Genomic DNA, 25,381 nt, shown 5'->3' on the forward strand with positions numbered 1-25,381 from the left:
TGAGGAAAAAAAATTGATAACAAAATAATCTACATGTCTCACACACACCGTCACGTGCAGAAATGATTAACAAAAATAAATAAAATAAAATGAGGAATGAAATACAATGAAGAACAATTAGTTAAAACAGGGCTGGTAGCAGGTGAATTATTCAAAAAAAATTTAGAAGACTAAATCACTATGTCTCTATGTTCATTATTCTCGATATTTTTAATAACTTTATTCGTAGAGTTGTTGCGTGAAATAATGTTGTAAGGATATGATTCGTGAAATATTAGTGAAATTGCATGTTTCAATATGTATTTGACCAAGTTTGATTTATACTATTTCTTGTGATATGAAAAGGGAAAATTTGATGAATTTTATTTACAGTTTAGCCATTACACGACGCACGACATATCTCGCACAGCAATTTTTCACAGATTTTTCCCTGCCAGTTAGTAATATCGCTTAAAACGCACGGCTCGGAAAGTATGAAATGTGGATGAGAAAATTTACAAAGGATTCTTATTTAAATTTGCAATTACTCCAATCAAAGTAGTGTAAAATTTTCAAATCTTGTTTCAAACAAAATGACATCATAACTCTGGGATAAACAAAGCGGCGTCGTTAATCTCACCGACAAAATTGAACGTCGAATAACATGAGCAAAGCTTGAGATTGCGGTACGTAGAATTACAGTAGATACAAAAAAAAAAAAAAAAATTCCCAAAAAAGATAATTCAAACAAGTCTATGAAAAATTTGACAATAAAATTCAAATCGGAAATAGCAAAAGTGACTAAAGTGACGAAAAGTGACTTGCTACCAGCCCTGCTCGTTGACAATGTAAGTTATAATAATTATTATAATTATTATTATTATTATTTTCTCTTCCAGTTATTAAAGGGTCGCGATAATGATTCAATGCCCAATGTAACACTGTATATATCGATGTAAAAACGTTTAAGATTGAAGCAGGCATGTATTCGGAGTATATATTAAATGAAAATGAAATGAGTAGAGAATAGTTCGATTGTATGAATATGACGATTGTTATTTGAACCAACCTATTTAAGCGAGTGCAGGCCGATTTGCTAGGTAACTCGGGGTTAACGGCTACAAGGAGAATAAGATGAGACGGAAACTGTGTAACAAAGTGCAGAAAGACGGGCGACGGTAAGAATATAAGTATCACTGAATTTATCGAATCCGACGACGCAAGCAAGCGGAGGTGCGGACTTGGGAGAGAAAATGGTTGAAATGATGATCGAGTTCGTATTATCGATCACTTGAACGCCATAGGATTGTTTATGACCAGCAGTCTGTTTACATGCTATATTGATGAGCAGTTTTACGCGATCGCTAAAGTCGGTCCGAAAAGCAACGGGGGTTAAGAGGGGAGTTCGGCCGAGGCTGAACAAAATGGTTCTTTGATAAACGGAGCCTGTTTCCCACGGTATTCGCCTATCTTCGAACTAACTGTCCTCTGAGGTCCGTACGAATCGCGAACGGGATTTTATTAATTTTATTGCAAGTTACCTTGATCTGGTAAATTTTCCACAATAGACTGTCCGATGACGCTGGTGTAACTCACGAATGACGTCATAAGCCAACCTATTACGTAGTTGTAATATCCCCGGATTATTTTAACTCTTTTTAACACCGAAATTGATATTTTTTATAAGTATCAACGGATGACACGTCAATTCGTTCGACGCTAAGATTACCTGCATTAATAAAGTCTAACTTGATCAATATATTTACCATTCGTGTTTGTGCTGCCATCTCTCGTCAATTTTGCAAACTTCACTTCCATGGCGCACGCACTCAAGTTCAATTTCCCGATTGATTATATCAACGAGCGTATACGATTTTCAAATCCATTACGACAGAAAATTATTCCTCAATTCGATCATTTCTTACAACGTTATAAATAAATTTTTCTAGGTTAGGTGATCTTTTCTAAATCGTCTTTGTAGTTCGTTGATCTGTAAGCCGTAATTCTGCTTTTAACGATCGTCATTTGACCCTGTTATTTCAGAACGTTGAATAATGAAAACGAAAATTACAGTTGGAGTTTATTATGACGTATAATGCATTATTTTCAGTTTATTTGTGGACGGAGTAAAGGAGAAAAGAAGAGATTGGTGGAGCTCATTGATTTTTTCGATGGGGCTGACGACGAGTGGATCGCCATTTTCAAGCCGGAACTGGTGGAGGTCTGAAATTTTTCACTACACGCGATCCGTACCGTTGACTGAAAAATGATCATGAATGGACATAATCGATGCGTCTTCTCTGAACAACATTTTTTGCAGTGGCATGTGCTTGAAAAATTTTATATTAGAATGGTTGGAAATATATTGTCTATCATGAAATGGAAGCCTGCATAGCGAAGCAAATTAACAGCAGTTGTTAGTCATGACCAATACCTTATATTAATTTTCCGCATTACTGGCTTGAAATTCCAGTGTAGCCGCTTGGCGAAAATCAGCAAACCATCGATTCGTTGTCGAAAGGGAATTTGATTTTACTCGCTTTCACAATTATTTTTATTTATTTTGTGTGCATTATTCACAGCTCCGTTGAGAAACTAATGGTAGAAATTCAAATAGATGAGCAAATTAATATACCACAAGTTCGAAAGTATAACTGCTGATTAATGGACATGAATAATTTCTTATCTCTATTTATTTTCACTTGGGACAAATATTATATGTATGTATAGTTTATTCATTTTCAAGATTCGGTTATAATGTATCTGATTTGACGTGACATTAATTTTATGGAATTACAATTGTAATAAACAATTTTGAAAATGATGAATTAAGTATATTTTACGATTCAATAATTTACGGGGATATATTTTGTATAACTATATATTAACATTATACATCCTATATAAAACTGTTGAAAATAAGTGAAATTCAGTTATTCCGGTGCCGTAGAAAACGAGAGCTTTACTTCGCGCATGGCGGCAGATATAAATCTGATTGGTTTCAACTGAATCGTACACAATTTCGCTTCAGGTCTCGAAGTTGCATATACTATATAAGCTAATTGCAGGCCGGTATAACAAATTACGTATCGTAAGTTGTGTTGAATGAAATTCAATTTTCTGGTCGAGCACTCGTTATGATTATGATTGCCGAAACTTGCAATAAGTCGAATAAAGTGAGCGTGGTATTTCAATTGTTAAACGGTTGTTACGCGACCGCGCGAATCCGCCGAAGCATCAAGTTTAGGAAACGGCGTCCTATAGATTGATGCATAGTTGCAGGTGCAGAAAGTGGCGAAGCAAATCATAACCATGGCAAGACGCGTTAAACTAAACATCGGTAGATCAGTCGGAATGTACATTTGAAATTATAACTTTTCAATACCACTATTTTCTTTTTCTAAAATTCCTTGGAGGGCAGGGAGGGGGGTCATGGGTAGTCTAAATAAAAATTTCTTACCAGATTTGGCAGGAGTGTCGACCGCCATCTTGAATTTATGGAAGGATTCATTGTTGTCAAATAACTCCCCATTTGCAACATTTGACTAAAAATTGTCACAACTAAATTTATAGAAAATTTAATTCTCTTACAACTTTGCTCGTGACAAATTTTTGTATACAACAACCGATATTCCCCGACTTAAGCCATAAATTCAAGATGGCGGCCAAAGCTACTTCGGAATATGGTCGAAATCCTGGATCTGGACCAATTTGGACCGAGAATGATCCCCCACCCCTCCTCTCCATTTCTCTCTTTCCGAAAGCTTAGCAAAAAAAAAAAAAAAATGGTGGTATCTAAAAATTGTAATTTCAGATGTTTATTCGGACATTCCGATTGGACTGGAAGAACTTTCTTTTCACTGGACAGATCGGAGAAGCTCGCGATTCATCGGCAGACGTGCGTCGCGGTGCCGCTGCAGGGGATTTAATCCTGCAGTCATTATACCGATTCAGACGCGTTACACCCGCGAGATTGGAGAAACGGGAGGTGGATCTCATCGCGTCTAACTTTGATGTAAACTAAGTGGAGCGTGTAACAACCGTAAAGATGATAAACAAAAGACCGCGTCTCCTCGGGTCGCAGCTCATTTTCATACGCGCCCGCCTCGGCGAAACAGCGGGATCCTGCTCCGAAGACGAAGTGAACATACGTGTACCAATAATATAGATATATCTGCAGTGTTTTGCCAAGACAAAATGCGATTCCAAATCGCGGTACGAAGATCATTAGAATTATACACGTTTTTTGATATTTTGTTTTTGGTTTCTTGATTCTTGTTTTGTCAATTTCAACAGTTTGTGATCACTGCGTGCATATTATATTTACATCGCGCACGATCTCGAAGTTTTTAAAATTTTAGAGAGTGTTGAAAAATTATATTAATCTACAATTACATCACTGTGCGTGTGGGATGAAACTCCTCGAGTGTATGAATATTCATTGAGATTAGTGCTGAATATATTAAGGGGCTGGGATTATGGGCAACCGTTATATTGCGAATGGACAAAGAAAATTGTTAATTATAAGAAAAATCAATCGCGAGTCTATGTTGTGATGTTAAAATGTAAAGCGAAGTATTATGACCTCTTCATGTGTAGGTGGCAAATATTGTTAGTCGTTATATACGGGATCAAAATATCAAATTTTGACAGTTCGCTCAGAACGATCGTGAGAATACGTAGGAAACATGATCTAATACGTCAATTATTGTATTGTAATAAAATTGCTGTCAATTTGATCGGAACTTATTGCTCCAAGTCACTATATTTGTACCACTGAAATATAGAAATACTATTTCAGTGATTTATACCTACATTCATTTGATTTACTGTTCACATTAATTTTTGTTATGTGATCACTTGCGTAAATATTATTAGAGTATATAAATCACAATCTTGCAAACAGTACATAAGCTTCATCAACACTGTAAATTATTTGAGGATATTCTGTACAATGTACAAACGGTTGAGATATGATCTTCACGAGTATGAAGTTATTAACTCTATCGTAGAACAAATTACGATTTTCTAAATTTATAATGATTTTTAACGAACTAAGATTTTTAAATGTGAGTGTGTTTTGTTTTATTACGGTTTACTGAATTTCAAACAATTGCGAAAACGCGAAATAACGGTTTTTCCTCAGCATGAATCGTTACGATAACGTTACTAACTTCAATACGATTGATCTTCAAGTATTTCGCTATTGACAATCGGTTATTTTGTATAAAAATCTTTCTCCCTGTCTACGGAACTAAACGTATTTTTATTGCTGTTGTTAATTGTTACCTGTAACATTCAGCATTCTTGAACAATGAAATTCACGCTAGGGTTGTAAAAGTATTATGTCTCTTCAAAAAGATCACTTTGAAGTTGGCAACGTTATCGTAACCATTCATGCTGAGAAAAAATTGTTATTTCGCAATTTTCGAATTGTTTGAAATTCAGTAAACCCTAACAAAGCGAAATATAGTTATGTTTACCAATCCTAGTTCCACCAAAATCCCCAGAAAAATAAGAAAATAATGATTTTCTCTCAAAGTTTCGTTAAGTAAAGTTACTAACTTCAACCTCGTTCAAACAGGGCAAAACTGTACAAAACGTTGACGAAAAGCCTAGAACCATGCGTCATCAACTCGTCTAGAATAATTTTTTTCGTTCGTGATTAACAATTAGTAGCTTTGAAAATTATAAAAAATATTTCACGAAAGACGGAGAGTCCTTATAGTTCAGTTAATCATTGTAAGCCCTAGAAAAATCAATCATTCGTTACTGTTCCAGAGCTTGCGGTGGGTTTCATTGTTGGTGATTAATTTAATTAGTCACGGATTCACAGCTGAGCAAAAGAAGCAGGATTTCACGTAAGTTATACATACCTGTATAGAATACACTTGTGATCTTAGTAAATAAAAAATACGACGGTAATAGGACCAGTACCAATGACGAATGATAGCTGAAAGGATAAATATGATGTTAGATTCAAACGGTTACGATTATGATCCACTGCACGACGTTTTCGTGCGCAAAGGTATATAAACTTTATGCAATCAAAAGGAAACCCTATAATATAAATCTTTGCTGGATAAAATATTTCAAGCATTTTTCTTAGATACATTACCTACATAATTTATGCACCAACATCCACACGGACACTCCTTATATCCTCTTATCTTAATAAATATGTGCGTAAAGTTAATGTACAGGTATAATCCATTGTTAGTACGATTCTGGTGAAATTCAGGGCAAAAAATAAACATGAAGAAGTATAGTAGCAGTGTAATGTCACGATTAAAATCTACTTCGACATGGTATTTGTGTGGTAAATGAATGCGTGTATATTTGTATAATTGTGTACATGTCATGGATACATGTGGCCCGCTAGTGCCAGTTACCCGTTATGTTAATTCCTCAACGGTGAGAGAATAATATGACACGACTCAGTGCTGCACCTCTGCTTCTTCTCTTCGTTTTTACAAACACGTAAAAGATCGTTCACGCTTGATTATTTATATTTATTCGAACAGTCACGGTATAGTTCTTCATTTTCTAATCATTCGGTTTAAAGAGATCAGAGCACGGCTGTTCGTTTTTTCAAAACATACAGAATTTCAGGCCAATTAACGATCAACTCGAAACCTTGCTAATAATCAAATAATTTTACTGTATAATTTTGACTATTTTTTTTGTTTCTTGTAACAACTATCATTGATTACAGGCAATGAGTTACCAAATTGAATTACAATAAACATCAATTAGGCTGAAAAAGTATAAATTTTCTCGTATCAGAAACCAAATAAAAAAAAAATAATCAAAAAATTTCGCTCATACTGTTTACACACGTATATACCGTGAGAAAATCGTCACAGGACGTAATTTCTTGCGCGACAAACCGATCGCTTTACGTTCGAGTATACTTTCACGCTATTTAAACGTTGCAGTACTGTACAAGGTAAATTCTTATAATGTATAGGTTTCATATCATTTGCAGAAAAACGCTGCCTCGTCCGAACTCGCTGATGGATAAAATGATGAAGAAATACTCTTACCCGAAAAGCGAAGTCACTGCGGGCGTTGGATACGGAGTAAGTTGTTTTTTCACTTTGTCTTAACTTTCTTGGCGAAATACGGCATGAAGCTTTCGACCGGCTGATTGTGCATGTATGTAAAATAATTTACGATTTTCTTTCGACTTAATACTACAAGTGTGGATCTTCTTTGTGACGTAAATTGATATTACGATTGATGTAAGCGATAAAAAAAATGTATTCACGTTTCTTCGTGAACTTAAAAAAATGTATAAAGGCGAAAAATTATCTGAGCGTGATCTTCCACATAACGTAGGACGCTCATCTTTTGCCAGAATTTTTCTTTTAACTTAAACAAACTTTTTAGGGATTGCCATGGCAGAAAATGACAAAATATTTTTTTCAGAAACATCCTGATGCACGTACTTTGATGTTATAGACTAGTTTGTAATCATTGAAAGTATCTCGATTCGAATGATACTGCGTATAATATAACAAGTGGTCCGTTATTTCTGACGAAGTTTTCTTCTATTTTTTAAATTCGCCGAGAAAGTGTGAAGGTACGGACGTGCCTAGAATGCTGAAACTAATCGAGGAAGTATCACAATCGTTCTTTATCTAGTCTCAGGCTAATTATTCGGATCATTCTTGAAATTGAACTAGATTCCGAATAAAATGATCGTCACACTACGTCAGCTCGAGAAATCCCTTTCCAATTTACATCCATGATGCGTAATTAATGATATATGCGCTACGGCGTAACCGGTTGATACCGTGTACAAATTATTATAATTAAATGCTGAACCTTGGCATGTGTTTACGACTTATCGCAAAGCTCATCTACAAAGTACCATACACGATTGACCATGCAATTGTGAATTTCAAGCTTTAATTTATAGCATCATCTACATCCGCTCTACTATCAGGGAGAGAAGGAAATGATGTATCCTTGTGCCGTCGAGTGCGGTGAGTATCGTTAAGGTTCAAAATGTTAAAATATCCTTACGTACTACCGCATGTTTTTAGAAGACCACGTAATACCTAAATTTGTGAACGTCAGTCGGAAAAAATTCTATTTCAATAAGTCCATGCATGAATTGAAGAAGTGTTACATAAGTTTGAGGCCATTCAAGTATTAGCTATCGCATTTTTTGCAAACTTTTTGACAAGTTTATTGAAAAATCGATTCGTTACCTGGGAATGGCAGAAATCTTATTTACAGTCACATCGTGATCAACTACCTTTTAGCTAGTTTTAGCGCTAGCTGATACTTGAATGGTCCTTTTTAGAAAAAGTATCACCGATAAAATTTGTTTTAAATATTCGAACCCTTTAATCAAAGTGAAAAATTTTCAATCGCAAATAGGTGAATGGGAGGCAATGGACTCTGGAGAGAGTATAAATGAGGCCAGCAGTAACGTTGACATGGTGACGACGCATCCGGACATGTCCGCAATCGATATCACGACCCCAAAATCTCGAACTTACAAGGACATATCGTTCTTGCGTCCGAAGAAGTACAATTCGGCAACATCGTCAGCGACGTTTTCGACGGATTCTGCGTCCTCGAAGCCGGACATGTACAGCGATTTTGGTATCCGCGACTCGAAGGGTGCAGGTATACAGATACTTCCGCAGAAAGTGAAGAGCGGATATAACGAAGACGACGCTGAGGATACGAAGATCCCGAATGACGGCTCACTCTACGAGAAATATCGCGACAGCCTTTTGAGCAGGTTCAACAGCGGATTGCCGGAAACCGGTAACGGTGGTTCCAAGGAGAATGAGTACTATGACCCCATGGCGGAAACCATGGGGTATAACCCGCCCTCATTCGATGACGCCGATGACGAAGATGTCAGAGGGGGGCGACTTTATCGGCCTAAAGACTACAACGATTTCCTCCATCCGAAGCGAGAAATGATTGAGGAGAAGTACGTGAAGCATGACGTCAGGGAAGAACGTCTGGAGGATGTCAGGACGAACAGCTTCGGGGTTCCTGGCGGAGGCGATGATTACTCGTGGGACTCAAATCCTGGACTCCGGGAGCCAACGAAATACGTTGATGATTATGCCGCGCCCCAAATCCACAAAGGGAATCTGGAACAGGGAAGAAAACGGCATCCTTATCGCGGCGGGTATCTAAGATCCAATTATTTTAATTATGGGACCAATGGCAAGCCAATTTATGGTCATAAACAGCAGCAGAAAAAAAATCCAACCGTCGGTCGAAGGCCTCCGAGTTACGGAAGACAGAGGAAGTACCCTTCGACTTCTTGGATTGGTCGATCTCTTGGATCAAGCTCGCAGAAAACGCAGTACCGCGATGCTTATCAGAGGCGGCCGAATTCCTACCATCCTTACAGTTCTAGACCCGTGTATTCTGCTCGCGGGCGTTTCGGTTCTGGGGGAATTCAAGTTGTTCAACCGCCTCAGAGACCGCCTACGCATTCATATCAGCAGCAGAGATACCCCGATCATAACATTAAAGGATTTGCTAATTCACCGTACGCCGTAGGACACAGAGTTACTTACAAACGACATATCCCGCAGAAAAATGGTTTCACAAAGATTATAAAGCGGTATAAATCATTCGTCAATCACATGCCAAAGAAGTACGTCATCTCTGGTGAACCGTATCAATTAGGACGTTGAGTCCGGAATGTTCAATTTTGATTCATTTGATTTGTACACGGACTGCGGTAACTTGCTGCATTTATTGACACCAAGCAATCCTTGCTATTTATTGTAAGATGTGATTTGGTGCTGGAGGCCGGAAAACGAAAGGGCTCAGAAGATCGGCGAGTCATTTGTATTAATTAACGCTATTGTTAGAAATGGTGTTTTGCAACATTTTTAAACAACGATTTCCTTGTTTTTACGCACGTTCAATTATATCAAGAGTATATTAACGCGTAAGCGATTGACTATAATTATAGTATATCTATAGTTTTGAGAGTATTGATTATTTCATGAACTTTTAAAAATGTCAGATCAATGCGCGTGAAAGTGTGTATGTACATAATTATTTCCGAACTATAAAATATATTGTATTTGATAAAAGTGTTATAAGTAGATAAATAATTTTCATCGTGTAATTACAGTGTACGTGAATTATACAGCATCTAATAATATCTAGAAGAAACAGAAAATTAGACGATTCTTGCTCTCCATACGCCTCTTCAACATCATTGAATAATAAATTATGATATGGATTTTTTCACTCTTCTAATTATGCGACACAAGTGATATCGTATACTTTCAATATCTTTTTAATTGTCTATTAAAATTAAAGAATATATGAAATACCTATAGATGAAATTACGTAGTTTAGGAACAGGGACTCATTGTCACACATGCAGAAGACACTTTCTTAATAATATGTGCAACGACACTAGCTACAGCTTAGGATTTCACTATTGAAATATAAATAGAGATCTCCACACTGAATCAATCACAAAAATTGTTGACCGCGTTTTGTATTCATCTCAGTTTTTTAAGCAGAAATGGTAACTAGAAGAAATAATTTCACTTTGTCGAAGAATATGAAGTACCTATCTGTGTACTACAGATTATAAGAATTGAAATTATTCGTTTTGACTGATAGTTGTAAAGAGATGAGTTAATTTTCTAGAGAAATTCCCATGATCGCAACTTAAAACCACAAATCATACCGCACCTCACTAGTAAAGGAAAATACAACTGTGCTCTGATACCTGTTACTATTTTTCAGTTGGTATTCGTTTGATGTGATAACATAGAGTTGTCCAGTAATCGTTGAATACAACATGCCCTTCCTATGATTCTATAGACTAATATCCTCCTTCCTTTCATAGCTCTGTTGACTCTTCTTCAAACTTGGCCTTAAAGGTAAAGTTGGATTATATAGACTCTGCTGTTGCCGGGTAGATTGAGAATCCGTTGCATTTTTCAAACCAGTTACCGTCGATGTTGGACTGTAATCAGGATCTGGAATATCCCTCAAAATCGGCTTTCTCCATGTATCCAATGGTGAAATATTCGAAATTGGAGATTGCAGTTCGCTTCTAGTGTCTTGATGATTCACATAATAACTATGGAGCGTTGGAATTGTTGAAATATTTGTTTTCTTTGAGTTTGTGTTGAGCAAAAGCGACGTTGGCCTAAATAAACGAAAGCACAATTCGATCGTTTTACAAAAGAAAGCATATCAACCATAGTCATGTAGGCTGTTCACTTAAATGTCCATTAATAGTTTTGGATAGTCTTTTCCATTGGTCATATCCAATTGATAGATTAAATATTATATATGTCAGGAATCATAAGGATAAAAAATTGGAAATTACCTTGGCACTTCAATTGGTGCAAAACCATCGATTGGATTTTGGTCAAGAAATCCAGCTCTTTCCAAAAACAGTGGCTTACGATCATCTTTGTGTTTCACAAAGTTGTGCAATGCAACTATAGCGAATATACTGCCAATAAAATTTATTACCCATAAAGCGCCACCTTTCACGCTTAAAATCATCATGGCAAAAGGAACAACAGGCACCAGCGATGTTCCATAGATTTCGGAAGCATTGGACTATAAAAAATTTTAAATTAGTACATTTAGTGTGGATCCTGAACCTTAACACAACATTCGACGTCATTTGAATAAGCATGCAACAATACTTACAATAAGATCGGTGAAATCAAATCCGAAGTAGACAGCTAATACGAGATCCATCGTACAATTTCCAAGTGTTAGTATAATCCAACATGGGAGGAAGTAATGCAGAATTTTTTTTCTGTACACACATCCTACGCAAAATTATAAACTCATGTTCTAAGCTAGGGTCACAATAATTCGGTAACTGGAGTACACAATGCATGTATGTCGCAATTTCGTAAAAAGTTAATATTCCAGTACATACCGCTCATTATCAGTGTACTAAAGATGATCCAGAGTCCAGAAACTCCAACGTAAACTGCCATCCAAATAAACAGCCATTCTGGTGTGACAAGGTTTAAAAAGTAATCGTCTGAAAGTACCGTAGTGTTGTAGACCTGACATTCTGCCCCTGTAATGAGAAATGTTGGTGTTATTATACTTTGCATACTTCAGTGAAGTACCAATGATTTTTAATCAGCAATTGTAGAATTACCTTGAAAGTATAGTCCTACTACAAGCGGTACAAAAGTGCTGAAAGTTTCATCGGAATCCACTGTGATTACACAAAGATGTACCAGAACACCCAATAGAGTGAGTATACAGAGTATCAATCCTTGTACCTAAGCCATAAATTTTTACACATGCACAGAGTTTAATATAAAAGAGTTCAAAAATTGATTAACACATATCGGTACAATAATGTGAAGCACGTTTACGAATCCATTTTTTTCACATCATCTGAAAGTTCGTGCGGTTTAATTTCGTTCATAAGTTTGATAGCGCTTATTGTTTTAGAATATATTATGAAATACAGTATAATTAGACTCTTACCAATCCCAATGTGCCTAAACAAAGGCACAAAGGTCGAACAAGTGACGAGACCGCCATTTGGCAATCGACTCTCTATCTGCTGAATTTGCCTCCTGTTAATTGTAATACGTTTTACGCCTTTTGATATGCGGGAATACTGCAAATATCTAATCAATGCTCAATAAATGATCTCACATCAAGACACCCACCCACTCACACTGACTGACGCTGATATCATGGTATCTGGATTTTTCTGATAAAACTCAGTTATTGTGTTTCAATACGATATTTATCTCTTAGAGGTTTCATACTTTACCTACTGAATTTCATACTACGATTTCATACTACGATTACGAACATCTCTTTATGTGTAGAGTTGCAGCTTGATAAATCAGAAAGTTTGCAGTAAAAAATCAATATTAATGTAATACGACAGCTCATTTAAACTTTGATAACAGTTTACTCCTTACTTTCAACAATAAATTTCCAAAAAATAAGATGATTGTAAAATAGTTATCAAGAATTATTTTTACAATTATTCAATAAGCTTGAATTTTAAGCTGTACGAAAATAAGTAGGAAAAAACTTTGTCAAAAAATTACAATTTACTATTTGTAAGGTATATTTTCTATACAAAAACTAAACCAATAATTATTACACTTTGATGATGATAAAAAAATTGTCATAGTCGAATCAATATGATTTCTTTGGCTTACAAAAGGCCTACAATTATTTTATATTTTTAATTATTTTTCGGTCATCGTAAAGACAATCATTACGATTTAGGCAATTTATATAATCCACCAGAAAATAACAGCTGATGTTCTCTAACTTTTTTGTCCAAGAAATGTCTCAATTCTGGTAAACCACATTCCACAGCACCTGGCCCTTGTGAGGCAAACATTTTCAACATTTGGTGTATTCGCTCCAAGGGCATAGAATCCAAATTCGTCAGCATTCCAACGATGTATGACCAAAATACTTGTAATTCCTCCTCCCTCTGATCACTAGCCGAAGCCATTGCACTTTCTACTTCCTCTTCTTCAACAATTTCAGCTGTCGACCGATTTTTAGTTGCACTTTCTTCTTGTAGTAAAAACTTATCGCTTGAGATCTCTTTCAAAACTCCTTGGGATACCCAGAACGTTATTTTACGACGGAGTACAGTTGCTGGGACGTGCATTGCTTCACTCAGTTCGTCGATCGTCCATTCATCTTGAGATACAAATATTAACATGGTTAATAAGTAATAAGATCTTCACCGTATTTACAAACGTGCTTTAGTACTCACTTTTATTTTGAAAGTGTATAATGATTGTAGCGTGGATAGGTGTGACATTCATGTTCAATTTCCTGTCTTTCAATTCTATTTCCAGGTTTACATTTCCTAAATGAGGCTTCCAGCATAGCGTTCTGTTCCCTTTAAGAGCTTCAAATGCTTTCATGTACTTAGCTAGCTGATCCTGAACAGCTTTTGGCAATTCTAATTTCCACTCTTCCTTGAAAGGCGGCCAAAATTGAGCCGATAGAATGAGCGCAGAGGTAGGGAAAAGGTGTGCTTCGACACAGTAACTGGAATCCGACTGTATATTCCCATCTATCCTTTTTGAGTCGTAAACGTCTTTGAGCATCACTTCACAATAGTGTAATTGATTTTCTCCAAAACGTCTTTTGAGCAATTCCAAATGACGAATTTCTCTTTCAGTATGATAATTTAGCTGTGAAAGTAGTCTATCTGCTAATAAAGTTCTATATTCATTAACGAACAGGTCTTGGCTTCCGTAAACATTAACCAGCATGGAAATTATATCCGATACTCGGCGTTGGGATGATTTGGCTGAAAATTAGGATCACACAAAGATCGGGTTACAAAAATATAAAACTTATGCAGCTTCTCATATTAAAATGCAAACCTAGCTTACAAGGATCTGCATCGACTGGATCTGGCATCCACTTTTCCCAGTCTTCGTCTTCCTCGTCGACTGAACTTTCTTCCAGCTGCAACGATTCGCCCTTCACCAATTCATCAGCTAAGTCGCTAGGGGAATCATCCAACAAACCACTAACCACGCATCTTACCGTGTCTTCTCTACTCCTCAGGTATTGCCTGGTTGTAAGTAAGAGATAAATTTGTTGTAATATACTGGAGATGTGGGTATTTAATCTGACCTGAGAGGGTAATAGAATATTAACTTACTTTACTGGTTGCGTAACAGTTTCCAAAAGAACGCCGGTTGGATCTAACTGTCTCAAAGCTTTTATGGCTGCTATGTACGCCGTTAAAATATCAGGGGTATTTACACCTGGATGTAGTAGCCTTGTTTTCAGAGCATCTTGTAAACTTTCAACCAACGTCTTGCGTAGATCTGTTCGTTCCAAACCAACTCGTAAGTCTTCTATTGCCGGCTGTGACTCAGGGTATTCTAAAATTTCGAAATATATTTACCTGGCTTGGAAATATCACGGTATTTGTGCAAGTAGATACTTAATCACGGTTATTGTTTCCTTACCTATAATGATGTTGAACAGCTGATCAATTCTCGTTCGCGTATATGTTTCGTAAAGGAAATGGGACAATTTGTATTTGAATTTATTAATTGTCTCGCGCGTTTTACTGCTCAAAGAAGGGGATTTTGAAGAGCCTCCAGAATATATTCTTGTTAGCCAGCTCATAACAACTGTTTCGAGCCACTGTGGAATACAAAGTATTGTTATTCTAGGCAATAGTGTTGTTTCGGTGAGCGAGTCGATGTTTCACAAAAATTTCAGACTCTTGTACACTTACGTTTTCCAAAAACGTTAATTGTGATACATCAAAACTGCTCTCACACGCTTTATTGACATGACTCTCAATGCGGATATTTATCAGCGAAGTCAAGACATTTCCAACTAATCGCTCGAGCAGTTCAAGCTCGATTAACTTCCGATTTGTTTCATGAAATATGTATACTATTGCTTGGCACTGACAGTCATCTATTTCCCGATTGCAACCTTTGCAGAGGCTGTGACTACCAATTGAATCATCTGCACGAAAAATAATTCTGTCATTAAGTGGATCCAAGGCGATGAGGAACAAGATAGGTTTACTCTTTTCAGTAGAAAAATTGGGGTGGAATAGATTGGAAGCTGATAAATAGCGCTGAAGCAAAGCGTTTTGAAGAATTTGAATATTGATTGAAACTATCGACTGAATCATTGTACGTTTACAAGTTGCAGACTGGTCTTGTAACTCATTAATACTAATTGGTGTGTAATCTGGAACTTAACACTGACTGATGATCGGAATTTGTTAAAATTAGATTTACTACAGCCAGTTGAATTAGAAATTTTCATACTTGTTATACCAAGTGATCGATTAATAGAGCAGAAATAGTGAAAAGAGCAATTACTTCTTTTTCCCTTAATTCAAACAACTCACCTTGCGGTGAGGTGTCAGTATTACAGAACACATTGAATGCAATTCTATAGAAGTGTTCTATGATTATTTCATGATTCAATGCAAGTTGACTCAATAACGTAGCTTTAACAATAAGTTTAAACTGTCCTAAAATATTGTTTTCCCCATAGAACGATCCATCAGACTCCTTGCTTTGTACAAGTTGTTCTAGTCGTTTTAACATCGGTAGAAACTCTATTAAGCTGGAATACAAGCCGTCAACGGCGTTTTTGAAGCATTCAAATCCATGTTGTTCATTTGTTGTACTGCTAAAATTACTCCAGAAGTCTGGAGCTACGTGTTGACGAATATAGTATTCTATACTTTGTATAACTATTTCCTCAATTCTTCCCAACAGTTTCAAATCATTTATTTGCTTGAGTATATCGGTAAACTGTTCGTCAGAACATTCGCTGAGTACCTGTATAATAATGGAATGACAGGTACGATTACTCTCCGATATGAAGATTTCAAACAAATAATGAGAACCTTGACAAAATTTAAAACTATCTTAATTCGATCCAATAATATATTTGTAATCCTCGTAATTAGCCGTAGATAACGATATTAGATGACAACAGTGTAAATGTTTGAGTTTGAAAATTCATAACGCAGATCGTAAACATAACCTTAACAAAATCGAAAACCGTGCCTAAAGATTGACGACTCTTTGATTAGACTAAATAACTAGTGATGATACACCAACGAAAAATAGAGGGATGAGTAATTGAAATACCTTCTGTCTGAGGATCGGAAAAGCATATTCGATTTTTAAGAGTACGTCCTGCTCAGACGCGGCATTTATTGCCGCCATATCCATATCTGCAGCAATGTTCATACAGTTTGGCAGGTGTTTAGTGATCCTAATGTCAATTCGACGTGCATTTTGTAAACAGCTGTTGCCTACTTCACTCGTGTGTGACCAAGTTTTTATTTCAACAACTTCAGTTTGACCTTATATATTATCTTACGGACATTTTCACGTTCATTTGTTGTGTTTTTCCACACATTCCAATATGGAGTGTCTCGTCGGTAAGTTGTTTCGAATCGAAAAGCATATTATTATAATAAATTTTGATAAAACTGCCTGATTCTTCTGAATTCTACCGAGAATCATTAGTTAAGACACAAGGTTAAATTATGCACCTATAAATGCGGGAAGACTCAACGTCAAGCAGTAATACGCGATGCAATAATAATGTTTACGGTTATTTTGTATTGTAGATAGACGTAATAGGTTATGCGATGTATTTTAACTCTGCTAAGCGGGGAATTCCGTACCGTTAAAAAAAAAAAAAAACAAAAAAACAAAAATGCTATTGTTCGAGTATGAGTATCGGAGGTTTTCTGATTCCGCTTGAACACGGATTGAACCGAGGAATAATATAGGTATAACGTCTCTTTACCATTCAACTGTGTAGATATCTGTTTTTTTCATCGTGATACTGATAGCAGTAACAAGTTTTGTTAAAATTTGAATTCATTTTTGTAGTAAATGCCATTTCATTACTTTAAAATCGTTAAATTTTTAGAGGAAAATTTATTCTCTTATTCCGTTCAGGAGTAATCCAAAAACGTATTCAGAAGGCAAGAAGTTTTATCACCTGTCGAATGTTAGCAATAATCTATGTAAGTTGGTTCAATTTGAATTGTGATCTTTTCATGAATTCGAATCCACTTGCAGAAAAATACATGAACTACAGAATAGTGATAAAAGTGTGCATCGAATATTTCCATAATTCTGTCTTACGTAAACAATTTGCCTTAGAAGAGAAATCGTTTTGTCAATTTAATTTATGATTAATTTCGTAGAACTGTCTCAGGGATAACTTCAGTCAGTGGAGTATGAATTAGTATATAGCACCACACTCGTAATATGAAATATATTTGCATGCCTACAAAAAAATAATGAATTAAGGATTGTTGAATAAAAGAAATTGTACCTTTTAATTCACATACTCATGGTAACTTGAATCTTCAGGCAATACCTCGGAAATGATGTTTCAAACCGCCGACGAAAGTAGCTACAAGTGTGATGAAAACAGGCAGTTGCACTGCCAGGAACTGATTGAGTTGAATGATCAAATTGCTCAAGATAATGTTGCAAGTCACATGAACGACTATGCAATTTTACCCGCAGTTAATTTGTGTCCGATATGGGGAATCAGCAATTTGGAAGTAGTTGAGACTGGGCAAAGTGGATTTGTAGAGGTAAGAATAGGACTGTTTGAAGAAACTTTGAAGTTACGCCGGAACTGTTAAGTCATGTTATTATCCATTTATATTCACAGGTTGGCAACGTTGCAACTAGTTCTGTTCCAACATCTACTGGTAGGCCGAGAAGAAAGCCGAGGCCGTATTCTCCCTCAGATCTGACTACAGGCAGTAAGAAACAGAGGCAGAAGCCCAAAGTAATTCGAGTACAGCGAAGTAAGTGAAAAATATCAAATGGGACAATGTCAGGAGCAGTTTTATTACAGTGTTCTAAGAAAAAATTTATACCATTCTCATGAATTTCTTGAACCTAATCTAATATTTGACTTTCATAAAAGCAACAAGCAACAAAAAAAATGAGGGGATCGTTGGGAAAAAGGAAACTGTAGAAAAATTGACCAAATCAAATAGAAAACTTTTTTGGGATAATATTCAATTTGAACAACGTATTAACTGTATTTATTGACTTGACTTGCCTTGACATTATAAACGGTCAAATTGAATCCGTTAGTTTCGCACTTTTGATTCTACAGAATTGAGACATTAAATTTTGAAGCAGGAAATAAGCATAAAAGAGCTGTCCAGTCCGTTTTCCCTTATAACTAATCAACTTGCATGTAACAGTATTGAATTAATTCGTTCATAACATTCTGATTTTGTAGTCAATTCGTCCAACGATGTTTACATCGACAAGAGAACTGGTCTACCATTTTCTTGCGACAAATGTGAATCACCGCATATTGTCGATCCGACACGATGCAGTCCTGGAAATCGGAAGCGGCCACCAATGCCCAGAAAGTATGTCGATCCCGTTAGTGGCAGGATTATGATGCTATGCAATGCTTGTGGAATTGCAGCCAAGACGAATCGTAAAGATCGACCAGCTAAGGTGATCCATGTACGTAATTAAATACACCAATTGCTTTTGTAACAGGCTTAATTCTGAAGTTTTGTCTTTCTGAATGATCGTTTGATACTCAATTTCTGTGTGCCTAAAGTACATCCCAGTTTTTGAAAAAGATTGAGATTTTATGGAAGAATAAAAATTTCCCAGATAAATATGGTAGAAACCAAAATTTCACTACAATAAATATGCAACTTGTACAGTTTTTTTATTTTTGTGTAGGATGCCGAAAAGTTGCTGCAACTTAAAAATGATTATCTTACCGAGTCAATGAACTTTGCGAAGAAGCTTTCACTTGACTGTAATGAACCAGATTTGGCGATGTTGTACTGTCCATCATTCAGTGTTAAGGGTTGTGGTTGCATAGAGAAATATTTGTTTTCTGAAGCGAATTCGGCGACTCATGAAACACAGCTGAAAGCACTGGACCTGTTGAGCTACCATCGCAGGGCAGAAGAGTTGAACAGAAATGGAAAATTCTCAAACGCCAGCGAAGACGACTACTGCAATGTTCACTCGGAGAACGAACTCCACATCGACGAGTGTGAAGATAACTTGATTGAAGGATTCCGCAAGCCACATTATAAATGCAAAAGTAGAGACTTTGAGAAGTTTGTTCTCAGTTCAAGGATCAAATTGAGGACAGAATATGCGTTGTGTGAAAAGGCTACAAAGAAAATTTTGATGTATTCCAATAATTTCTTGCACAAGGAATCAAAAACCGCACCTCAGAGGTATCGCATTATTTAATATGAATAAAATTGTTCCACTGTTTTACTGATAATGTTTTGAGTATTTTTGACATGTTTCAATGACATTTATAAAATTCGTTTCTTCGATATTTAATCAGAAATGTGTAAATTATCCTGTTTTGAAACAGTTACCGATCCAATTGATCTGTCCATTTGCAGAGGGCCCAGAGTGGATAAGGTAATTAAAAGAACTGCGCGTCTGAAGCCGATATCTGAAATGTATAAGGAGCATTGCTGCAGCAACGGGTGTACAAGGATAGCATTAAGCCATGTCAATCTTCTAGAAGACTGGCGGAAACGGGCATCAGTTTGTCAAAAGGATGCCAGAAGAGTGATTGCTGAAATGTTGACTCCAACTGGAGGGACAAAGGCTAATTGTTACCGTTTCATTAAAATGGTTACTGGTAAGCAATCTACTTGCAGTGAAACTATTTTATACGCGGTATGACAAAATTATATCTTCAAATAGTTTGTAGATTAGGTACAGTAAACGTAAAATACATACTTACCAGGAAGCTGTGTAGCTACGATATTCTTGGTCAACGATCATATGAAAAAAACTAAAGGAGATCGAGAGCCTCCAGAGCACGGATTGAAAAGGTACTGGCGGCGGAATTCAAAATCACATAAAGCGACGTCGAAAATTGGCGAAAGCACCTCTTCTAGTACAAATTTACTGTTCGAACCAACTCTAATTCCATCGGATGAAGAACTGTTATCCATGGGAACAGAGGCAGCTTCTACTTTGGTGAGAATAGTTGGTTTTTTCATTGATATTCAATACCAAAAACGAAATTTCTCATCACATTCACGCGTTCTTTTTGCTCACTTCAGCTCCAAGCAAAGAAACAACAACTGGAATATTTGCAAAGCAAATTACAGAAAGCTGAATTGAGGCTGAAGGCAGCTGCTGAAATAACAACGGTGGTAGCACAAGAAAACATACCGCAAATTTTGGTCAACGAACTCCGAGACGAAGTACAGAACAACATTTTCATTCTTGGGCAAGATGGGGTAATTCGTCCTTGGAAGGCAGATCCACAGTATGTGCACATCACTGCTGCACAGGATAACACATGATTCAACCGACAAGTTAGTGCGACAATTTATGTTTATTAATTTTTCTAAGTTGCGTAATGCGACGTTAATCATTCGTAAGGTTAAGGATATCGCAGATGTAACCATGATCTGTGCCAAATCGGTGCACTGACACTTATGGCTTAATTATTCAGTCATTCTTTTTATCCCTTACCAATTTCATAATATTTACGATATACAGGTTGCGTGTTAAAGAGTGATCAACGTCTGACACGGCTTTTCTTTTGAACTCTTCTTTCACTTGTGACCTCTTAACGAGATTGCAAAGAACAGTTACTCTTCTCGAGGCAAAGATAACGAAAACGGTTAGTTTTTGAGAAATTCGCCGAACTCTGACAGTAGTTGGATCCTGATATATGATTGGCATTTGTACTCCATGAAAATGGATTAGCTGACATTTTTGCGAGGGTATAACTAGCAGAGTCAATAAGCTGATCAAATAGAGCTGACTGTGAAATTCTGCTAGTTCAAAAGTGTCAGCAACATGTTTTTAAATTCGTTGGCGTCTACGTCCTGGATCAGATTTGTGTTTGGTGCTTTTTGCGTGAGGTTTGAATAGTCTATTGCAACCATCCCGGCTGTTAGCGATCCTTCGTGAATGGCATTTGAGTACAGGCTCTTTGATTTTGTCACGATTGTGCCAGAAGTTAGGGCGACAGCCGCAGCCACACCATCAGCACACTCCCAGTATTCACTGTCGGGATTCAGTGTAACAGATTCGGCAGAATTGATTAACCAAACCTTTGGGTTGTCGGTCGCATTCCATGAAGTTCTGAAAGCCTGAAATCAAACCAATTGTCTTTATTGTCATATGGTTAAATATTTAACTCTTTCATCCCCGGTTTGTTTTTTGGGTACTATTTATCACAGTGATCGTAGTTGCAAAGGTGTCCACTTCACCATTGTTGTCTTGGCTCGCTCCGATGTCTCGTACGGTAGTAGAATGGCAGGCTTTGACATCGACGCGTTAAGTACGATGTAATTGGCCGCAGGATCGACTGCGAAGTTGTATTCAATTCCAGGTCGCACGTTTCCTACTCCCTCGCTGCTTCCGCCCAGGATTATGAGTTGCTGAAGTTCGTCAATAAACGATGAGTACATCCTGATTGCCATAGCGACATTTGTCAGTGGTCCCAAAGCGAGGAGCGTTATTTCACCTAGTCAATTACAAGTCAACTTACTTTTGGTTTGTTCTACATTTTGGATCGGATATTGAGTATCAGATGATAGGAAAGGAGGAAAAACTATCTCAAAAATCCACAGCAGTGTTATTCGTGCCAATAATAGTAGATAATAGAAATGAGACTTATTGCGGGCAAATTTGAATAACACCAGCTAAGATATCAACAATTTGAGATAAAGGTTGTATATTTCGAATATTCAAAATAATTAAACTCTGGTGTCTTCCACACCATTTTTGTTTTGCTCGTTTCACAACGTTTGATTAGGATTTTAACGACTATCTTTGATGGATTCAACGCTGTATTATAAAATAACGTCTTTACCTGGGTTTGCTTTTACAAGATCAATCATTGCGTTCACTGCATGTTTCTCTTGAACCAAATCCGTCGACGGAGGATCAGGATATTCAAAATCCCCAAAGCCATCTGTGCCGAAGTAATCCGTTTTTTCATCATTTAACAACAACGGCTGATGCGAACCTTTGTAGACAGGTACCTGTTTAGAAAGAAAACCGTGAACGATACCTTAAATTTACACTGGAGGAAGGTCGCAGGATATATGATAAAATGTTAATGTCAATCCATGCAATTTGACGGTGCCTATTATCGGAAGTAACATTGGAACGTTCCTGATGGAGAAACGCCTATTATTGAAATTTCTGCATGATGCAGTTGTCTTGGAAATGTTTGAAAGATTTTTAGGAGCAAGTTTCTCCGGCAAGAAATAATCCCTATCATTCCAATTTTTTAGATATTGATAAAAAATCTTTTATGTTCCAAATATCTTCCAAATTTTTTCATTGAAAATTTATCTAGTCAATTACTATGTAAAAAAATTTATTTGATTCAATGAAACGGTTCACTTTTAACAAAATTCCAGTTTATCTAACAAAATGACTTTATTACCGGCGGTGAATCAAATATTTAGTAAATTTTGCATTATAATGTATGTACGTTAAACTCACGGAATATATGATGAGGGTCCTAAAATTAACGAAAACAAATATTGGAATTATAAACAAGTGATTATACATCGATTTGTAATTCTTCGAATATCGAAAAAATATACCAGATTCATTTCATTTCGCTGTGCAATGACTAATTCATTCAGAAGACTTTTTTCTGCAATCCAATTAAGTGAGACACTTTTCTTCATCGCATTGGTATGGAATTGAATATTGATGAAAAAAAAAGACCCCCGTTTCAATGAATCTGTAAAACACAACTTGCTTAACAAAGGTACCATATTTCTTTTTATGACTTCTAAGCAATTTGAAATTAAAAATAAATATCTAAGCTCCTGATGTTCCAAATTTAAGACTTATTTTGCTTTGCATTTTAATGAAAAAATTATATTAGCTTCTGCGACTGTATTAATTTAATGAATATTTAAAACGCGTGACTGTCTCGTAATCAAATTAATAAAAAGTATTAACTTTTGACTAGGCAATTTCCTCTACACGCTCAAATAACACGTCATTTCGTAGTCAGCGTAAAAAACGTTTACAACCGCATATGCAGATACAGTTATTATTTCCTTGACTATCGATAAATATCTCCTTTTTTTTTTTTTTTTACTCTTTCGTGTTCAGTGTAATTTTTTAACTGCTTTCCCGCACCTCTCGTGTAATTTACGAGTATACCTCGTATTAACTTACGTCAAGTCTGTCGACGATCTTCAGGGTCTTCAGTACGTTTAGGACGACGTTGTCAACGTAGGTGTTTCCATTTACGCATGTTATTCCCACCACGTTTGCATCACCGTAAAGTTTTTGCGATTGCAAAGCCATGAGAATGGCAATCGCATCGTCGGCGCCGGCATCCGTGTCGATTAAAAGTTTTCCCACTTTCGTTATGTTTCCTACGTCCGCGGTACTAAACACAACGAAATTAGATTGAAATTTCCACTGTCTATAGGCTTTCAATTAAAATGCACCAACTGTCGAGTCTGACAATCAGTATCCAATTAAATATCGAATCTTGGTTGGATGTTTTGCATCGTAGAGGATTATTTTGATCAGAAATGATATTTATATGGGACGTTTCAACGTCAAACCAACGGGTCATCGACCTGACCCACTAGGATTTTGATGTCAGATGGATGTTTTTTTTGTTTGTTTCGGTCAAAAATGATATCTCTAATTTTTTTGAAATTTTTCCACGGCATTTTGTAAAAGTGTTGCCATCCGAAATATCCTTAACGCGAAGACGAACATTTTAAAAATCGATGAAACTTTTTTGTAAAATCATAAACTTAAAAACACATATTCTTATCATAATTCGAAAGTGGAATGAAAATGCTAAACATTTTTTTTTTTTTTTTTTGAATTTGTGTTTTTCAAACAAAAATAAAAATTATTTTTTTTCCTTGGAATTTATTTTTAACGATGGATTCCTTTTTTTTTTGAAGAGTAAAACTAAGGAAACGATGCTGAATTCGAAAAAATAAAAATTCGTTCTCTTCGTTTTACCGACCGAAACAAACCAAAAAATCCATTGGACATGAGCCGTTGGTTTGACGTGGAATGCCCCATAAAGATCGATGAATTCGTCACGTTTTTGAACAACCCGCGCCAATTCAAATGACGCGCAGAGAATTTACCTTTGACTTATAAACCCGTTGTAATCGTCACGTGTTCAACACCCGAAATAACTACAAGCATTCAGCGAGTGGGAGAATATCGTCGTTATCGAACGATCAAATCGTCCAATGTTGTACATACATAATTTCGATAAACTCAAGTATATACAGTGTTATTATCCAATCGGTGAAATCCATGATCGAAGTCATTATACGTGTAAATATATACCTTTAAGAAAATTGAAACTAGACTGATTGCTAGACGTACAGATTTACCATTGGCAGAATGAATCCAACCAATGATTGCTGGTCGTGTGATTCACGGTCAATTGCACTCGGGCATCAGAATGATATGAACGATTATCAAAACGCTATAATGCAAATATCGCACGTACACCGACATTAAACACTTACCTTCCGCATATCAGAAGACATGTGATCAGGGCAACTCCAATCCCAACTCCCAGTGATGTAGCCATTTCGATTCTTACGGACTTTGACAAGGAGACGAACGTTTTGTCAGGGCTGTTATCGTTGGTTTGAAATTTACACATCACACCTCCCACTGGCCCTATCACGGCAGTCTTCTACACTGTACATTGAGTTGTTTATGATCCATGATAGGGGCCTGACTGGATTAACATCGTGGGGAATTTGCTACAGTGGCGCAACAACGGCATTGGGTTTACGATGACATGCGCACTGCCAGAATTAGCAGTCAAACGATCTCATGTTCGTTCAAATCGGGTAGTGAAGTACAAAAATCTT

At 36.5% G+C, this 25,381-nt stretch overlaps 6 protein-coding genes across 13 annotated transcripts in view; 2 read left to right on the forward strand and 4 right to left on the reverse strand.

The window, feature by feature from the left end:
* The window catches only part of LOC107222527 (longitudinals lacking protein, isoforms H/M/V), a 14,660-nt gene extending 12,938 nt beyond the window's left edge, over nucleotides 1-1,722 (reverse strand). The window contains exon 1 of one of the 3 annotated variants that reach the window (XM_015661936.2): nucleotides 1,521-1,722. The gene's annotated coding sequence lies outside the window, so the exon portion shown is untranslated. Of the gene's footprint in view, nucleotides 1-1,048; nucleotides 1,480-1,520 lie in introns of those variants that run through there. The other 2 variants (XM_015661935.2, XM_046731285.1) reach the window with 2 other exon arrangements.
* Nucleotides 720-16,643, forward strand: LOC107222513. 2 transcript variants are annotated; one of them, XM_046731284.1, is made up of 7 exons: nucleotides 720-827; nucleotides 2,090-2,200; nucleotides 5,761-5,840; nucleotides 6,968-7,061; nucleotides 7,904-7,970; nucleotides 8,371-9,809; nucleotides 16,632-16,643. In XM_046731284.1, the coding sequence occupies exons 1-6, from the start codon at nucleotides 735-737 to the stop codon at nucleotides 9,657-9,659; spliced, it is 1,734 nt and encodes a 577-aa protein (XP_046587240.1). In that variant the 5' UTR covers nucleotides 720-734; the 3' UTR covers nucleotides 9,660-9,809; nucleotides 16,632-16,643. The 2 variants fall into 2 exon arrangements, with proteins under 2 accessions (XP_046587240.1, XP_015517398.2); XM_015661912.2 differs by lacking the exons at nucleotides 720-827; nucleotides 2,090-2,200; nucleotides 16,632-16,643 and adding an exon at nucleotides 4,029-4,194 and having other exon boundaries at nucleotides 8,371-9,659.
* On the reverse strand, nucleotides 9,690-12,677 carry LOC107222521. 2 transcript variants are annotated; one of them, XM_046731300.1, is made up of 7 exons: nucleotides 12,469-12,676; nucleotides 12,131-12,257; nucleotides 11,900-12,046; nucleotides 11,662-11,786; nucleotides 11,330-11,568; nucleotides 10,948-11,146; nucleotides 9,690-10,867 (listed from the first exon to the last, which is right to left on the reverse strand). In XM_046731300.1, exons 1-7 carry the CDS (start codon nucleotides 12,523-12,525, stop codon nucleotides 10,835-10,837), a joined length of 927 nt encoding a protein of 308 aa, XP_046587256.1. In that variant the 5' UTR covers nucleotides 12,526-12,676; the 3' UTR covers nucleotides 9,690-10,834. The 2 variants fall into 2 exon arrangements, with proteins under 2 accessions (XP_046587256.1, XP_015517416.2); XM_015661930.2 differs by having other exon boundaries at nucleotides 9,690-11,146; nucleotides 12,469-12,677.
* LOC107222517 (anaphase-promoting complex subunit 2) lies at nucleotides 13,056-16,742 on the reverse strand. Its single transcript, XM_015661924.2, has 8 exons — nucleotides 16,620-16,742; nucleotides 15,866-16,304; nucleotides 15,233-15,471; nucleotides 14,958-15,138; nucleotides 14,645-14,870; nucleotides 14,370-14,554; nucleotides 13,739-14,284; nucleotides 13,056-13,662 (listed from the first exon to the last, which is right to left on the reverse strand). The coding sequence occupies exons 1-8, from the start codon at nucleotides 16,719-16,721 to the stop codon at nucleotides 13,223-13,225; spliced, it is 2,358 nt and encodes a 785-aa protein (XP_015517410.1). The 5' UTR covers nucleotides 16,722-16,742; the 3' UTR covers nucleotides 13,056-13,222.
* The window catches only part of LOC107222515, a 28,992-nt gene continuing 19,212 nt past the window's right edge, over nucleotides 15,602-25,381 (forward strand). For 2 of the 4 annotated variants that reach the window (XM_015661922.2, XM_046731282.1), the window contains exons 1-8: nucleotides 16,780-16,915; nucleotides 17,865-18,094; nucleotides 18,175-18,313; nucleotides 18,760-18,995; nucleotides 19,224-19,735; nucleotides 19,913-20,157; nucleotides 20,266-20,501; nucleotides 20,588-20,845. In XM_015661922.2, the coding sequence (XP_015517408.2) occupies nucleotides 16,900-16,915; nucleotides 17,865-18,094; nucleotides 18,175-18,313; nucleotides 18,760-18,995; nucleotides 19,224-19,735; nucleotides 19,913-20,157; nucleotides 20,266-20,501; nucleotides 20,588-20,833 (1,860 nt within the window). In that variant the 5' untranslated portion in view covers nucleotides 16,780-16,899 and the 3' untranslated portion in view covers nucleotides 20,834-20,845. Of the gene's footprint in view, nucleotides 15,645-16,779; nucleotides 16,916-17,200; nucleotides 17,273-17,864; nucleotides 18,095-18,174; nucleotides 18,314-18,759; nucleotides 18,996-19,223; nucleotides 19,736-19,912; nucleotides 20,158-20,265; nucleotides 20,502-20,587; nucleotides 20,846-25,381 lie in introns of those variants that run through there. The other 2 variants (XM_015661923.2, XM_046731283.1) reach the window with 2 other exon arrangements.
* LOC107222512 (uncharacterized protein C1683.06c-like) lies at nucleotides 20,856-25,284 on the reverse strand. The gene is made up of 5 exons (XM_015661911.2): nucleotides 25,028-25,284; nucleotides 23,691-23,907; nucleotides 22,357-22,528; nucleotides 21,752-22,008; nucleotides 20,856-21,631 (listed from the first exon to the last, which is right to left on the reverse strand). Exons 1-5 carry the CDS (start codon nucleotides 25,165-25,167, stop codon nucleotides 21,314-21,316), a joined length of 1,104 nt encoding a protein of 367 aa, XP_015517397.2. The 5' UTR covers nucleotides 25,168-25,284; the 3' UTR covers nucleotides 20,856-21,313.

Source organism: Neodiprion lecontei, chromosome 2, assembly GCF_021901455.1.
Source record: "Neodiprion lecontei isolate iyNeoLeco1 chromosome 2, iyNeoLeco1.1, whole genome shotgun sequence".
Lineage (NCBI taxonomy): Eukaryota > Metazoa > Arthropoda > Insecta > Hymenoptera > Diprionidae > Neodiprion > Neodiprion lecontei.